This window comes from Takifugu rubripes, chromosome 10, assembly GCF_901000725.2.
Source record: "Takifugu rubripes chromosome 10, fTakRub1.2, whole genome shotgun sequence".
Classification (NCBI taxonomy): Eukaryota; Metazoa; Chordata; class Actinopteri; order Tetraodontiformes; family Tetraodontidae; genus Takifugu; species Takifugu rubripes.
Genome location: NC_042294.1, coordinates 5950874 through 5967889, shown reverse-complemented (window position 1 = coordinate 5967889; position 17016 = coordinate 5950874). Strand labels below are relative to the sequence as shown.

Here is a 17016-nt window from a genome sequence, read left to right as displayed (position 1 = left end):
CGTGACAAACGTGAAACAGCTTTAAGAACGGGGGCGGGGGGGGAGTGGGATTGAAGGTGTGCGTGTGTGTGTGTCAGGAGTAACATATGGAATGGCAAAAAAACAAAGAAACACATAAGCCTCCCCAGTTCATAAAGTCCTTGGCACTCAAAAATTGAGGAATAACCTCAAATATTACCAAGATCCATTAATTATTTTGGCTGTTTCGAAATCTTGGAGTTTAGTGATAAAATACACAACGCATTCCGACATTGTTCTTCATAGCCTGTTCTAGTTATTTTCCTATTAACTGTGGTATTTATTTGGAAATTTATTTAATATTTCAAAGAATGCAGGGGGAATTTTAAAGTTTTTATGCTCTAGAAAGTTCAACATCAAGTGAAGATCCTGCAAATAAAAGAGGGAAGAAGGGACATGAAGGACAACGAATTAGGATAATGAACAGCTCAAGTAGTCGTAAAAGTTCTCACGGGCAGAGTTTGAGGGCTTCGCTGTGGAGAACAAGGAGCCACATAAAAGCTGAGGGGACCTAGTGAGAATGAGCCCATGCTGTTGGGATTGGTGGTGCTGATTTTTTTTTGGGGGGGGGGGTAAATGGGGGGGTGTCTTGCGGTTCCCCAGGGGGCATGTTTTCTCTCCCTCCCCCGTCCTGCTCCAGTTAGTTCACTCACTCAAGACCAGACATCACCCCTCCCCTCCATTCCTCCTTCCCTCCTGCCTTCTGGCTCCACAATTGGAAGTCCATTTGCTTTGCTTGATCAGTCCCCTCGCCATCGGCTATGTCTATCATCAGTGCACAATATTTGTAGCAGAAGTTTGTATGCCCCACTTGGGAAAAGCCTATCAATTCCAGATGGGGCTCTCTCAAAAAGGCATCCGTGGCTTGGGCTCTCTCAGCTCTCACTGCCACTGGGACAGAACGCTGGAATCCAATTATTCAGCTAATTGGCATCTGCTCATTCCACTATCGGCAAAATCTCAGCATCCCCTCACACCCGTCTTTTTCTTTTTTCTTTTTTGACTTTGCGAAAAGCGCCACCAAAAAGGAGTGAGGAAAAAAACATGTCTACATTTTGATTTGGAGCCACAATTTCAGCACCACATAAAACTCTATGCAAGGAGCAAAAACATTAATCTAATCTTCCTCCGCCTTGACAGCTGGCCACAGGCTGGTGGCAGGAACGCTAACACAGAAGGGGAGTATCAGATGTGGAGTCTTTGGTTGGGACACTCAAGCCCAAAACATCGCCCAGGCAGATCAATAGAGAGAAGGACGATGATGGTGTGGTGGAGGGCCACAGCCTACGATGAGAATAGTGGTCAATCTGTCATCTAGCGTGCCTGTCAATTACCGACGCACTTAATGCTACGTAAGGTATCCGATAGCCACGGAATGAGACGGCGAGGAAAATACAGAACCAGATGAGGGAATAGAGGAAAAGTAAGAGCACAATACTTAGAAGATGAATAGGCACATAATACTGTCATCATGGGTTGAACCCGTAAGAGAAGGATAGCAACGTCTGCTTTATGCTGCACATGCTCCGTCTCATAAACTATCTCACCGGACCGCTCTTTGCAAAACGCAGGCTGCTGCCAACCGTATTTGGCTGAGAGGTGTGGAAAAGTGGTACTTGTGGCACATCTGTTGCTGGACTGGTATTATTTATTGGGTGATTCTTTGGTTTCATCTTTTCCTTTTACACTTATATTACAGGGTTGAATGAGCTCAGTATGGCATTCACCACATTTTTGTAGCGCAGGTGGATGTGAGGCTTCTTTAAACCAGTTAAAATGGAGTAATAAAAGCAAAATGCAGCAGAGGGCCTAAGCACGAGTGGACAGAGAGGGAATCAGAGGGAGTGAAGGCGCAACAATTCATCTTTATCGGTTTTAAGCCTATAAATCTCTAGAGTCTCAGCTCTTAAACAAATACAAATATGATCACAGGGAGAGAAAAAACAAGAGCTGGGGAGTGGGGAGCGACATGGCCGGTGCCTCCTAAGTGCCTGCCATTTTTTTCCCATCTGCGCTGATACTTTTAAGAGGAGAAGAGAGGGAGGCAGCCATTGCGGCTGTACATAACAAACTCTGGGATGCAGCTATTTTTTTGGGGGGTGAGCAAGAGGGCTGCATTGTGAATCAGTCCAGACCTGCATGCTATTAAATCAGGGACAGAGGATTTTTTTTCTTTAATCTTTTTTTTTAAAAGGAGGACAATAAACCTTATTTGGATGGGCTGAGCAGAGGCACCATGTGGCAGGAAAAAAAGAGTACTGAAACAGACACGAAAAATAGACGAGCACTTTGACAATGACGTTTAAATGGGTCACACAGACATGACAAACAAGAAACATAAACTTGGTTTCGGCAAAATTAAAATCCATTGTGCAGTTTTATAAACACAGCATGTCTGCTGGCAACGTTGCAGCTTTAAGAGAGTGACAGCATCCTGTCCTGCATTTCACGACATGCAGAGAGGAGAAAAAAACAGAAAGTTGTCCTCACCCTGCATCTGGTAACTGTAAGGGGCCTGTCCTGTCTGTGGCGTGGTGAAGCCAGAGCCATAGCTGAGGAAACCCGTCTGTCCAGGGGACTGGGACTGGCTCAGGCCCCCCTCCGTCTTTATTCCTGCCCACAATGGACCTAAATCAGTTAGTGACACCAGATCGGTTTGATGCACAAGAATGAGAAGAGGTCTTCTAATGAAATATCTTCAGTTATTTAGACACATTAATGGCCTGGTAGCCTGTTTGATATTCAGTTAATGTTTATTTATGTGAACGTATGAAGTGTTAATCATTGTCAATATGTTACAACTATGGAAAGATGCACACATCATCAAATAATTTGGATTTAAAGCGGCCAAACAGTACAGCGGACAGTGAATCAGCCACTCTGCAGAAGTTTATTCAAATAAACACAGTAAATTCCTCCACATATTGAGGAGAGTTTGGGGTCAAAACAATCGGAAGACTTTGGACAAATAAAGTCTTCGGTGAGCCCTGTGCTTACTCTGAGCAATGCCAGAGGAAGCCCCGGTTTTGTTTGCAGATTTTTATCAACAGAACAGCTTGACAAGCATAGTACTTTTACTACACTGGAGGAGACATGCAGGCACTAAACAACAAGTCAGCATCTCCGCCGCTCTGTCTTTGCTGGAGGAATTGTGGGAACACATTTGGTTATGAAGGAGGTCGTATTTCTGACCTTTGGGCGCAGGAAAATATTTAGTTTGCATTCTCTCCACACACACTCATGCATATAATATAAAACCGTACATGTTTTAGTTTATGAGGTTAAGCTGTCTGGTGGGGAACTCTTACCATACGCTGGGATGCCATAAGGCTGTCCAGGCTGAGGGTAGCTAGCATAGGCTGCGGCCTGTTGCATTCCTGTGGTGTACTGCGTCTGCCCATACGCAGCCATATTTTGGGATGAAGGGGTAGGGAGAATATGCGGATATGTTCTGCTATTTGAGAAAAGAAACAAAAGATGAAAGTGGGAAAGGAAGGCAAGAGGGGAGAGAGAGCGTGATTTTAAACCTCAGAACAAAACACACACTTTCCCAACTGACAAATGCTTTGCAGTTGTGCTACCTCGGAAAAAAAAGAGCCATGTATAAATGCAGATTGCGTCGGACAGCTCATATACATAGTGAAAGAACAATAAATGGCAAAGGAAATTTTCACAAGATAATAATTACAACAGGTTTCAGAGCGCACAAGCTGCAGACGTCTAGGCAAACAAAGCCAGACGGAAACCATCGTCCGGGCAGAAGAATCTAATTAAAGATCCAAATGAAGTTGGATGCTGCTTATTTTTTAAAGAAAAATAAAAGAAGCCTTACTTGGAAGGGTAAATCTGTGGAGAGAACTGGTGAGTTTGTCTTGGGCTGAAGCCACTGGTTCCAATAGCTGTGGAGAGTTAAAAAGAAAAGAGGCATGCACATATTGAAACATTAGGAAATAAGGTAAATATTATCTTTTGCCAACAGGACTTCAGAATCCAAGGAAACTGTAATTACATTGTACTGCTCTATTTATTTCGCTAACCTTATTTAAGGTTCAAAAACCAGAGAGCAATAATGAAGTAAAATAATCAGGTATGAACATCAGGTCTTTCTGCTGACCAGCCCTTCTCTGAGAGGCTTCTGTGGTGTGAAGCAGTGTCGGCCTGTAGCTTCAGCTGCCTCGGGCCTTTCAAGCCACAACCACATTGGAAGTGACACCGCTGATTGTAGGTAATGAGTACCGCCGCACAATCATCCCTTCATTAGCGCGCAACTATGTGGTTCCACCGTGATGTTAACAAGTGAGAGTCAAGCCCCGGTTAACTCACAGATGAAGCTGCAGAAGAACATAAGACGGCCTGAGAGAACTTTTTTATTTAAAAGGTAAACATTTTTATCTATAGATTAAATAATACAGTTGTAAGCAGTGAAAATGTTCTTACAGACTTAATAACTATTTTGTTACCATTTTGTTTTAATTGAGTCAGTATTTGGAGCAGTGGGGATTATATTAACTATAATAAAAAGCAAACACAGGTTCTTTTATGTCCAATCCAGGAAGGATCAAAGGCCAATCACATATTTACATTTAACGGCACACTTCTGAAACATCTGTCTAATTGGCTAAGAAATGAGAGATTTGGTTGCACTAACTGTCTGTAACTGTATGCTGTAACCCCTCACACACATTATTAACAGTGAAGACTTTTCCCACATCAGCAGCACCTGCCGCTGGACAGAATCCACTCCTCTGAATGGTGCTCTGGGTTTTCCCGCAGAGGATATGGGATATAACATTACTAAATTTCATTAATATCGTCACAGACAAAAGTCAGGGCAGTAGTTTATGCACTTCAACCGCTAAGTATCAAGTATTTAGTCAGTGAGTTTAGCAAATACAGGAAATTTAGCAGCCAGATGATACTGTGCAGTTGAGAAAAATGATTAAAACATGTTTAGAGAGAATAACATACTGCTGCTGGTTGTCTTGGATACTGCTGGGGGTGCAGAAAATAAACAGAAGCTATCTCTTTAAAAAAGATTTCTTCTATGATTTCTGTTATGGTTTTATTTAGCAAAGCCCTGTATGTGTGTGTGTGTGTGTGTGTGTGTGTGTGTGTGTGTGTGTCTAAAAAGAGAAGGGTGTGAAACTCTGGCTCTGACAAGGTGATAGGGTAACAACCCGTGGAGAGTACAGGCTGCAGGGACGCCATGTCACTCCACTGGACAGACAGGCTTAGAACAGGTCATAATTCACTGGCATGGGAACAACACACACACACACACACACATGAATATGCTGACAAAGGTAGGAGGGGTTTTCATTTGTTCATGTTCACATATCTCTTTCTTTCTCTCTGTCTCTTTCTCTCTCTCTCTCTCACACACACACACACACACACACGCACACACACGCACACACACACACACACAGAGCCAGATTACGTTTGTGTTTTAGCTGCAGGGACAACTTCTCGGGCCCATCTTATCAGTTGACTAGCTCTAGGCTGATCTCTCACTAATCGGTTCAGCAGCTGTGTGTGTGTGTGTGTGTGTGTGTGTGTGTGTGTGTGTGTAAATCTACAAAAACTAACACAGTAAAAAGCTCCAACCTCACCTGAGCCTGAGAAGCTGTCTAAAGAGTCTGCTACTGAGGTGGCGATGTCGCTGCTGCTCATTGGTTCGGTTTTAACTGCAAATAAATAAGCCACATTGTGTCTTAATGCACCATAATACACCTGTGAAAAACAAACATCAGAGTATATTTCAGTTTTTTTAGAGTGTAAAATAATTTTTAAATGCAGTCAACAGGACAAAACATATATAAACAAACAAACAAATCCGTAAATAAATAAAAAGCACAGGGGGAAATAATTGTCAGTCCAGCAGTACCTATAATTATTTTAATAATTACTAATATGTTTAAATATGTATTAAAACAAATGTTTTTTTAATTTAATAGTTTATGGTAACAAATAGTAAATATTAAATTAATTTGAGTAAAAAAAATACTGAGGATTCTATATATTTTTTTTACAAATTTAAATGCATTAGGGGGGAAAAACTACCAAATCCAAAATTTAAATTCTGGGAAATGCTAAATTAAGGGCATTCATAAATGATTAAAAAGTTAAAGTTAAAAAAAACAGTTCATCTTTTAATGAATGCAACGAAAACTCTTTGACCTTGTCTGATTATGTAGCTCAGGAATAGACCTGCACTGATAATTCCTCAGCTTTCTGACAGCTCACAACTCTTTGAAATCTGTCCATTTCACTTTAGGCAAGCAGGAGGATTTTCTTTCCCTCTTTCACTTATTTTTTTCATGAAATAAATCGACAATGTGGGCGCGGAAGTCATGCTCGGTGGAATCCATCATGGTTGAAGAAGCAATTTTCTGTCATGTTGTACATGTTCCAGCGATGCTGGTTGAGGGCAGAGACACATGTTTATGGGGGGGGGGGGGGGGATTCTTCACACCGATGGAAAAATAGTGGCAAGGTGCATGCATGAAACACACTTGGGGCAAAAAAAATGTAGTCAGGAAGCAGCCTGGAACACGCAAATGTAAAAATAAAATTCCAATCTGACCATTCTTAAACAAGGAATTCAAATCCAGCCAGTGTCAAACCATGCTCGAAACAAAATACCACAATTTCAGCAACTTTTCTGAATGAAAGGCACAACCGTTAACGTCACTGAGTTGATTTGAGCTACATTGGCTACATTTTTTTTTTATAGATCGTGCCTTCATTCTGAAAGTGTAGAAAACAGCAAATACTCGCTCCTCATTCTGCCACTAAGAGTTGACAAACCTGCAGCGGACTGTGAGTTAGAACCTAACAACCAGTCTGCAGTGGTAAGCATTGTGATGTTATCACCTATGAGAAGAAAAAAAAGAATGGCAAAGGAACAAATGACAGTCTGCACTCTGCCTGTCGCTGCTGAACACACAGAAACAACAGAAACCCTGGCCTCCAAGCAAATATCACCTGAAGGTAACCAGGAGGATATTTTCTTAACTTGTGTGCATGACTGCTTCACTAAACAAAGGCTCAGATTTACGCCCCGGTGAATTTCCTGAGTAAATAACTATGTACAGTAGAAGCCTCATGCAAAACTCCATCATTTCCATGTTATGGCCTTTGAATAATTACATGGCTACTTAAACAAACAGCTAATACACCAACAAAATGAGCTACGCAAGGATGGCTTTGGGTTCTGAATTATCTATCACACAAATATTTTCTGTTCTTTCAAAATGTCTGGGAATGTTCCCTAAATCTGTTCATGCTGAACATTCCACTGTTCTCCTCTACTTTCTCTTTAATAATAGAGTAAAAGCATGCAGAGACAGAGGGAGCAGCAGCACCATACCTTCAGTGCCATTGGGTGTCATGGAATTGTGGCTGATGTGCGAGTTGTCAAGGTTGGGACCATTTGGGGATTCACTGCTTCCACTGACTCGACTGTGCGGACTGGCTAGATCCTGCATTTCCATAGACCTGACGAGACACACACGTCCACATCAAATCCAATTACCGGTACACATTTCACTCAACCTCAGGGCAGACACGCACCTCTAATGCTCAACGGGAATAAGGCAGTGAGCCAGATAATTCATGATTCAGTGCTCTCTATTTTTTTGCCATTTTGAGGAAAAGGCAAATTTATGACGTTATATTTCAAATTAAGAAGCTTTTCTATGATACCAAAGCTCATGCAAGGAGCTATGAAATCAACAATCAACACTGTGACAAGACCTCTGAGTTGTCAACATCCCTGCAAGGCTTTAACAACATGTTTATCGTCACATTATTCCAAAGTATCTTAAAGCAAGAAAAAGTGCCCGTATCATTTTGTGTGGTATCGGAGACTGCTAACAGATGTTTGCTGGTTTGAGGCGATGTTTAATGTGCCTGTTAAACACGCAGCACTCTACTTGATTATAAGAGCCCATGCCTCAGTGATTGGCAGATGAGGAGCTCACGAGGCATGTGTTTGCTCTGGCAAGCTCCTTAATTGTTTCTGTGTTTATATAAAAGAGCATGCCACTGAAAACATTAGTCCGTCTTCTCGTTTGTGCGCCCAAAGGATTTGACTGTGTGCGGAGAAGGAGGTATGAGAGACATGAGAAGCCGGGCCCACAAACTATAGAACCAATTTGTGAGTTGATTAAATTTAAATGAAATGTTTTGTACTTCATTGCGCCGTTTTCAATTATATGACTTGGTTCTGGTTAGCTTTGCCATCGGCGGCCTTTTAAGCAAAGCCGTGATAAAACAACTCAGTGCCATCTGATGATACAAACAAAACAGAAGCAATTCTATTTGCTGTGTTAAATAACATGATGCTGGTACCACAAATAACTTCCTTTCCTCGCTGAAACATAAGAAATGAGGCAAACACCATAGAAGACACTGCCTAGCACAGGGTAATCCAATATTTCCCTCGTATCATTCAATAGCAGCATGCTGCTAAAATTCGACTTTTGCATTTCACACTCACTGTTCTGCTCAGTTTTCTTGTCCTTTGCCCAAACTTTTGTTTCTCATTAGTTGAGGGCTGAAAAGCCATCACTCTCTCCAACCAGACAACACTGTAAGGCTGAGAAAAGCTGACAGCTGTTTCGCGGAGGCTTTAAAACGATCTCTGATGCCACGCAGAGAGCAGCGTGACTCTGATGATGCTGGCACTGGCTCAACTGTGCTCTTACCTGGGCCTCGCTGGCTTCAAGTCCTCACAAATACACTTCCTCTCTTGTGTTCTGCCTCCACCTGCCCCAGCAGAAACAAAGTCACTCCTTGTTAATGCAGCTCGGTGTCACAGTCCAGAGCCGTCCGTGACACATAAAGGCTGGTCTGAGAAAACATTATTGTTATTCTGCAGCAGAATGGGAAGAGAAAGCTGGCGGGGGAAACAGAGGCACACATTGTCTCTCTCCGAAGCCACAGACCTACTCCGCTGCTGCTTCCTCCTCCAGGTCCTCCCTCCTCCCCCAGCGAGGGAAGCACAGCCAAATGACGGAAAGGTGATTCATCATTGGTCTACGACAGCTGCAAACTGGATTAGCCCTCCCCCAATCAACATGCAAAGCGGCTTAGCCAAGGTAAGCAGGAAGGGGTGAGGGTGGGGGGTGGCAGAGGGGATGAAGGTAGGCAGAGGGCTGAGCGTTCGGGGGCTTCAGAGGGTGGGAGAGTGTCCCAGCTTTCCCGCTTGAGGTAGTCTGCGGCTGCTGGGAGGAAGATGGGACTTGTTGAGCAGTGACAAGTCAAGCGTGACACCCCTACCATCTTCAGCAGATCTTTCATCTGCAATTGACACTATCTGAAATTTATCAGCACTCCCCCTCCTGGCATACTGACAGGTCCTAATGACCGTCACTGCCGCCTCTCTCAGGCCTGCCCCAGCCTGGGGCCATGACACACACACACACACACACGCATACACACGCATACACAACTTTTGAATGAGAACAATACATACACTCATAAAAACTCCGTTCCTATTTTTTTTCCCCAAACACAACACATCACGACTGTGTGTCTTAGCATACACCTCATAGGCCTCTACATCAATGGTACACACACACATGGCACACTTATACACACAGGGCACTTTAGAGGCCCCCAGATCAGCGGTGCATCTCAGACAATGAAAGAGAGTGGAAACGAGAACACGGGCAGCATATGGAGCCACATATGTTTCCTATGACGCTACGAACGCCTCTATTACTCTCCTTTAGCTGACAGTTACATTTTGCTGACCACTCCTGCTCTGCCTGTCCCCCCCAAACATCAACTACAACCCTGCGTATGAGACCATAGTAGACCCGACTCCAAACCATCTTGACAATATTGTGTCCATGCAGTTTGGTGTGCTGGCCAAGAAAATGAAAATCACACAGGATATTTTTTTGTAAATCCTACTACATATTGTAATGACTGTCTGTTTGCATTAGCAAAGGTAACCTGAGCTTCATGGTCTTAATGGTTTTTTTTGGGTTTTCTTTTTTACAGAGTCAGTCTTAACAAGATGCTACAGATAACAGTGCTACCGCTTCATTGAAATTTTCGTTGGGGTTGGAAAAATACAAAAATAACATTCAAGTATAAAAACACAATACGAGAGCGATCTCAGAGTGGTGAAATGAATCTGAGATGTGAGTTTGGAAGCTAGAGCACTCTGCTCGGCATCGAAAGCAGCCATTAGCATGCTAGTGCCTGAGTCTTTGCCAGCAGGTGAAACCAGCCAGGTGAAGAGAGAGAGAGAGAGAAGAGGAGGGGGAGGAAGGTAGGTGAGTTAAAGATAAGAGGGAGGGATTAAGTGCAACAACAAGCCTTTCTTCTACTTCACTAAATATTTATTGGGTTTTTTTTTTGTATTTTCTTTTTTTCGGTCTTCATTCAGCATCTTTGAAGTACATCAACCTGAACCACCAGGACTTTGAGGCTAACAAGAACAAAGCGGGAGCAGATGAAGCGCTGGATGTGTCACAGAAGAAAGAGAGAAAAAAAAAGACCAAGTGCCACAACACGTTTCACTCACGGGTGTTTGCCGGCCCTTTTGTTTCGCTTTACTTACTTCAAGACCTGCGTTTCCAAAGGTAAACATAGCCGCGGCCAAGCTTTTAGCATAGATCATCTCAGCATGCAGGCTGTCTGACCCAGCACAAATCATGGCTTCACCTTTCCCACATATTTTGTTGCTGCTCAGCTAATAGTAAGCAATTTCACATGGAATGTGCGCATCACATGCAAATGGGCCTGTGTTACGTATTTACACATGAAATGTTAAAATGGAAAATACAAATAATCAGCCAAATATGACACTGAAAAAGGAGTACGCTTTGTTTATTTTCATTCTCCACTCCGTGTCATCATCGTCAGATATTAATTTCAGCCTGCATTGTCTTTGCATTTTACAGTCCATGTAAAACATGTGCTGCGAGTTACGACGTTTGAAAAAACAATGCTTTAATCAAAATCTAACTTTAAAACAGCTAATCCCCGCATAAGCTGGTCAGCTGAATCCACATGGTGGCCCAGGAAAAATAAATCCACTCTCAAAGAATGTAGATGCACACAACAATTGGACACAGATGTGCGTGGACTTGGGCGCAGTTTACAAAATGCTACACTTCACTTGCACCTCGACGTGGACGCGAAAAGTGACGGCTGCCAGCGAAGGCAACACTCAATATCCCGGTGCCTTTTCCCTCAAGAATTTCAGTTGGAAATCGAGACTCTTTGAAGATTCCAACTTATACAATGACTGGAGATATATATAAAAAACATTTACCATTGCAAAATTGTAAATTGATAAAATAATGCAAGCTAAAATTTTATCTTTCGCTGGTGTTTATTAAAAATGCGATATCCCGACGCGAGGTGAAAGAATGAGGGATTTTTATTTTCTTTTACAACACATACATTCTATTTTAATGTGGCAGAATGATTAACACATGGGCTGCTTGTAAGATGTGCAGCTTCACTGTCTTTTCGGTTCTCTCTGACACGGTGCTCCGGCAATTCACTCAACAGCTACATTAAATCTGTTAATACTGTGCTCTTCAACCTTCAAAATTATTTCCAGAAGGCCAGCTCGCCTTTGAGGGGCCATCCAACGAGGTTTAAGGTGCACGTTTTATCGCAGTCAGCCTTCCACCATGACCACCGCGGAATGAGAGAAGCTTTACACGCACGGCTCTGATTGGATACATCCCTTAAATGTGTCTTTATCTAATTTACGCTTTTATTTCCTATCGTGTTGCTGAAAATATACGTTATTAAGCACAAGCGACAAATAAAATATCTGATCTGTCCAATCGTGTAGAAATAATGGTAGATCGTGTTTATATTAAGAGGTTCATCTCAAAATGCTAAATGATTGTGTGCTGCCGGCATTAGCATTGAGGAGCTGTAATGCTGATCAGCAACAAACTTTAAAGCCCATTTCCTGCTCCTTCACTGGCATATTTCAGACCCAAACAGTAATGTGTTAACAAAATAACACCCCATAGTATTTAGTAAACACCCACTAATCACCTAGGTACTTAATAGATCCCGTTTCCTCCTTCCTTCCTTCCCTGACGCTCTTCCTACCTTCCCTGTCTTCGCATCGGTGGTGCTGGATCAATTAGTCCTGCATCTTTCACCATTTTCATTCTGCGCTCTAAGAGCAGAGGATGAGGGCCCGGCCAGACTATACGGAAGACATCAGGCCTAACGCAAACAATGCCACCGTCACCGCCTGCCACTCCTGTTGTACACATGCTGCTGCGCAGCCGTTCAGAAAGAGCCAGATCTTCCCTTGTGTAAAGCAAATATGCAGTGTAAACAGCTCCCAATCAGCCTGTTCATTATTTGTTAATTGGATAAATAAGGTTATTGTATGAGTCAATGGCTGCAGCAGGCGGTCTTACACACACACACACACACACACAAACACACACACAGAGTCATGTTTGTCCACACAGAGTGGAGGCCAGGCTGGATATCCCAATCTGTGTGTTTCCACTCGTCCATTTACAAACACACACCTTTATTAACACAGACCTACAACGAGAGCAGCATAAAATAAAAACAAATCAATTTAAAAGAGGCTATAAGAGATGGTGTCTCTCATTTTCTCCCTCTCTTACACACACATACACACACGCACACACACAATATTTCCCTGACTTGCTTTTCAAGCCTGTGATCAGACACAGAACATTAAAGCAGAACATCCCTCAATTAGAGGCTCTTGATTACAGCTGCTGCCCCGTCCTCACGACACGTGAGGCGCCGGCCTGCAGAGACGCAGCTCGGCCGGGGACGGGGCCTGCTGCCGCGGCGAGACGCTGAGGGGTTTCTCAGGTCTCCGCTCAGCATTCCTGGCCTCAGCAGATGGCATTGGATGTCAACTGTTTTAACTGTGCTGGTTTTGTTTGTTCTGCCATTCACAATGGGACTCCTGCATGGACAACCGGTATGATTTCCTTCCTTGTTGAAATGTAAACGGCCAAGCAGAGGAGCAACGCAGTTTAAAAAAGATAAAAAAAATAAAGAGACATTTGCATGTCATGGGGAGAACACGCTTGTTATTTTCGCATTTCTACCTATTTTCTTTTTCAGAATCGGAGAGGAACATTTTTCTTTAGTTTGGAGGAAATTTCAAGGGATCTTTAAAAATTAAACTGCTGTATTAATTATATTGTAAATTTTTAAAAAAAAATCTTCTTTACACTTTAGTCTAATGCATATTTTATTTTAAGTTGAAATATGAAAATGAGGTAAATTTTAAAAACATAAAAAATCCACAGCTATATATCTATCATAACTAATTATTTTTGACTTGTCTTTTTCACATTATTGTGTCTCTTTATTTTGAATAATAATTCACTTTTAATTTTAATGACTAACTATCTTATTTTATATTCTAATTTTTTATAATAAATGAATATAATGTAAATGCTTCACCCCATCAAAATGTTGGTGTAAATTAAATGAGTAGATCCACTGATATTACTAATTTACAGACAGAGAGAATCATATAGACTCACTCTTATAAACACACATGACACAAAAATGCAAAAACAAACAAAAACCCAAATATTGAGAATAATTAGAAATATACTCACTACAATTATAGTTGAGTCCTTGTGTTTTTATCCCTTCTTAAAACAAAAATCTTGGAGAGGTGGATCATTCAGTCCAGCAGACGGGACAGCAAACTTTCTAAAACTCTTCTTACGGAGATTCGGGAGCACGTCAAATGGAAACTATAAGACACTTTTTTTCTTTTTCATTTTAGGTGCTGGAACCCATGGAGCCCCACGCGGTATCTCGGGAGACCCCGTCCTGGTGAGAATGAGAGTTGTCCGATTACTGCTGCAGGCAGTGACTAGTGAGTGTCTGAGGAAGAAGGGAAAAAAAGAGAGAGGGCGAGAGAGCGAGGGAGGCAGGGAGGGAGGGAGTGAAGGAGGGTGGGAGAGGGAGGCTGCTGCTGCTGTTTGAAAAAGCAGAGAAGTTGCTCCGAGCTCTCTCACAGGAAGGTTTGGGTTCTGGAGGAGATGCAGGGAAGTCCTGCCTCACACCGGCTCCTCGTGCGTCCCTCACTCGCAGCCCCGTCCAGATTACACTGAGACAATCAAACCACAGACCTCTCCACAGGCCTGCACCAAGCTCTGCTCACACACCCTAAGGGCCTGTGCTCCTCTGCACCCCCACCTCTTCCACTCTTGTTTTTGTTGAGCTCTTTTTCACCGGGACAAAAAAAAAAAATCCTTCCCCCTGTGCTCTCTCAAGTCATTTTTGGATTTCTCTCTGAACGTCCAGTGGGGTAAACAAGGGGTTCAAGTCATTAGCTCATGCAGGTAATGGAGAGGTTTACCAGCAGGACTCTGCTCTGACCGTCTTCACGAGTGGAAGTCCTCTGTCAACACGTGGACTGCCTCGGCGTGTAAAGTAACGAGCGCCTTCTGTCTACTCCCGGTTATTATTTCAACTGTTCTATGCTCCGACACAAAGCTCACGATGAGCTTAAACTGCAGATAAGGCTCTGCTGCGATGCTAAAGAAGCGAATTCTATGGAACGAATGACTTAATGCATCATTTCAGATTTAATGCATTTTTACACAATAAACCAACTGAAATACTGAAAAATGATGGCCGAGGAAGAGGAAGTCATACATTACTATAGTGAAGAGGTGATGAGAGAGGGAAAACACTCATGGCTAGAAGAATGGCACGCTGTGTTACACCATGGCGTATGTGTGCCTCGCGTGTACATTAGTGTCGCCGACATGTCACTTAAAGAGCACATTTAAACCTCCTTTTCCCATGTTTTCAGAATAAAAAAAAAAGAAATTCATCAACAATTCCAACTAAAAGCGGGTCAGCACCATCACCTCAATAACAGAAACGTGTCTAAAATGCAGCTCTGTAATAATAATAGTAATATAGACCTGCTGCCAGAGCGATCCCCCCCTCTGCTCCAAACCACCTGCCCACAGGTAAATCCACCGGCTCACATTTCAGCATCCGAGCATGAAATATATTGCACATTAAACAAATTCTTGATAACGTGATTGACTAATAAGTGCTCGGGGACTCTCGAATAACTATTTCTAATAGCGGCGGGGTGCACATGCCAATTGGGTTACAGCATTTAGTGTGTCACTCTCTATTTCAATAAGCAGCTGCATAAAATTAGCTGGAGATGCAATTTTGCAAGTGAGTTATTTTCAAATTGCACAGTGTAATTATCCAGCGTTGTTTATGTCTCGATGACTAAACTCAGATTTTCCTTGGACTCTCGGTGAATGCGGCGCTGCGTAGTATGTTTCAAATCAAAGCTCCAAAACAACCTAGGAGGTTTCCTGCATTCTGATTACTATTCTACATCCCAACAGACAGGCTGTTAAATGCAAAGGCTCAAGTATAAAAGCCATGTTGAATTCAGGTCAGAGCGCAGGTTTGAAATATAGGATATATAAATTTTAGAAACTTGGATGACAAAATATGACAGTGAAGAAAATCCTATTTGATAATTTAGAGAGCTGGTATCATTTATCTGTCGCTACTAAAGAGTAGCCTAATAGCTTTCTGCAGCGTCTGCCAAAGAGAAGCTTAACAAAAGATGCACTGATGCTGTCCAACTGACATCAGCGCTAAAATGCCACTTGCCAAAAACTATATCAAGGAAGACATTTGAGAAGTGAGCTTAGATTAAAATGTGAAGCCGTTTTTTATTGAGGATTATCTTGATGGGGGCGCTTCATGTGGGGTGGCAGGGATGCCTCCCTGCAATTTAGAGTGAGGAGAGATCTGCACTGTCCTCTGTTGCCAACAGGTTATCCACTCAGCTTCGCACATGCATGAAAATAGAACCACCAATCTGGTTCCATTTCCAAGATAAAGAATCAAGAGCGAATACGCAGATAACAAAGAATCCCCATTTAGTTCCCTAACATTTTCCTGTGTTGTTCCTGAAAGAGAGCATCTCAGTGGACTGGGTTTACTTATCTTGACTAAAACCCACATAAACAGTGTTGAAAGGTGCAGCAGTGGTGCGGCCTGGGATCAAATGGTGCGGATGAAACAAAATGCTAACACCCTTGTGACACAGTTGCAATATTTTCGTATGCATATGCTGCAAATTTGTTTTGATAGAACCACTATGGTGTTTGCACAACGTCACACGTGGAGGGATCAGGTTCCTTTTTTGACATTACGCTCACCAGAGCATTACACCACGCAGACGGAAAAATCCGAACTTGGGAGAACTTCGGATAGGATAACATTGTGAAGATATTTATAAAAGTGTATGTTAAGTGTCTGTCGACTGAATACACAAAACACAAAATGTTCCTGATGCAATTTATCACAGTTAAAAAGTCATCCAATGTGCGCAGCTTCCTTTTAAAAATAACTGAGAAAAGAGTGATGTATTCCCAACGAGGGAAAGTGGAGACTCTTTTTCTCCACTTTTCCACCTCTACTCCCACTGCTGGGCCTTTTCATGTGAGCTCTAACTTAAAAAAGAACGACAACCCCAAAGCTAAAAAGTGCAGATATAAATGCGAGAGCCGTGTTGCTGAGACTCTGTGCATGCAGCGTTCAAGTACATAACATTAAGCCATCCATAAGGCTTTCATTATGCTCAAAGAAAAAACCTTTATGATGACAAGTTGCCACCACAAAAAAGATTCTGACAGTGCAGACAGATAATTTTGAAGCCCTTCAAGGTAAATTAGTAGCAAGTCAAGAGCTTTCAAGTGGTGAATGAAAGTTATAAGTGAAGCCTAAATTTCTCGTAAACAAACATCAAGCTGGCCCTCCTCGCTGAGGAGCAGCGATAAAAGTAAACATGGCGTACCTCAACATGAAAATATATTGCAGCTTTCCTCCACAGAAAGAGGGAACAAAGGAAAAGGTTAACCTCAGTGGACGTCACAAACTTTAATTAACCCGGTGACCTTGTCGTAGCCATTTCGCTTCTGAGCAAACGCAACATGT

General features: G+C 42.5%; 1 protein-coding gene across 11 annotated transcripts in view; it reads right to left on the bottom strand.

Moving 5' to 3' along the window:
- eya1 (EYA transcriptional coactivator and phosphatase 1) overlaps positions 1-17016 on the bottom strand; it is a 48054-nt gene that overhangs the window by 18599 nt on the left and 12439 nt on the right. For 3 of the 11 annotated variants that reach the window (XM_029843041.1, XM_029843042.1, XM_029843043.1), the window contains 4 exons: positions 5631-5705; positions 3851-3917; positions 3327-3472; positions 2509-2646 (listed from right to left, as the gene is read on the bottom strand). In XM_029843041.1, coding sequence (XP_029698901.1) covers positions 2509-2646; positions 3327-3472; positions 3851-3917; positions 5631-5691 — 412 coding nt within the window. In that variant the 5' untranslated portion in view covers positions 5692-5705. Of the gene's footprint in view, positions 1-2508; positions 2647-3326; positions 3473-3850; positions 3918-5630; positions 5706-6828; positions 6895-7390; positions 7519-8729; positions 9002-13637; positions 14144-17016 lie in introns of those variants that run through there. The other 8 variants (XM_029843035.1, XM_029843036.1, XM_029843034.1 and 5 more) reach the window with 8 other exon arrangements.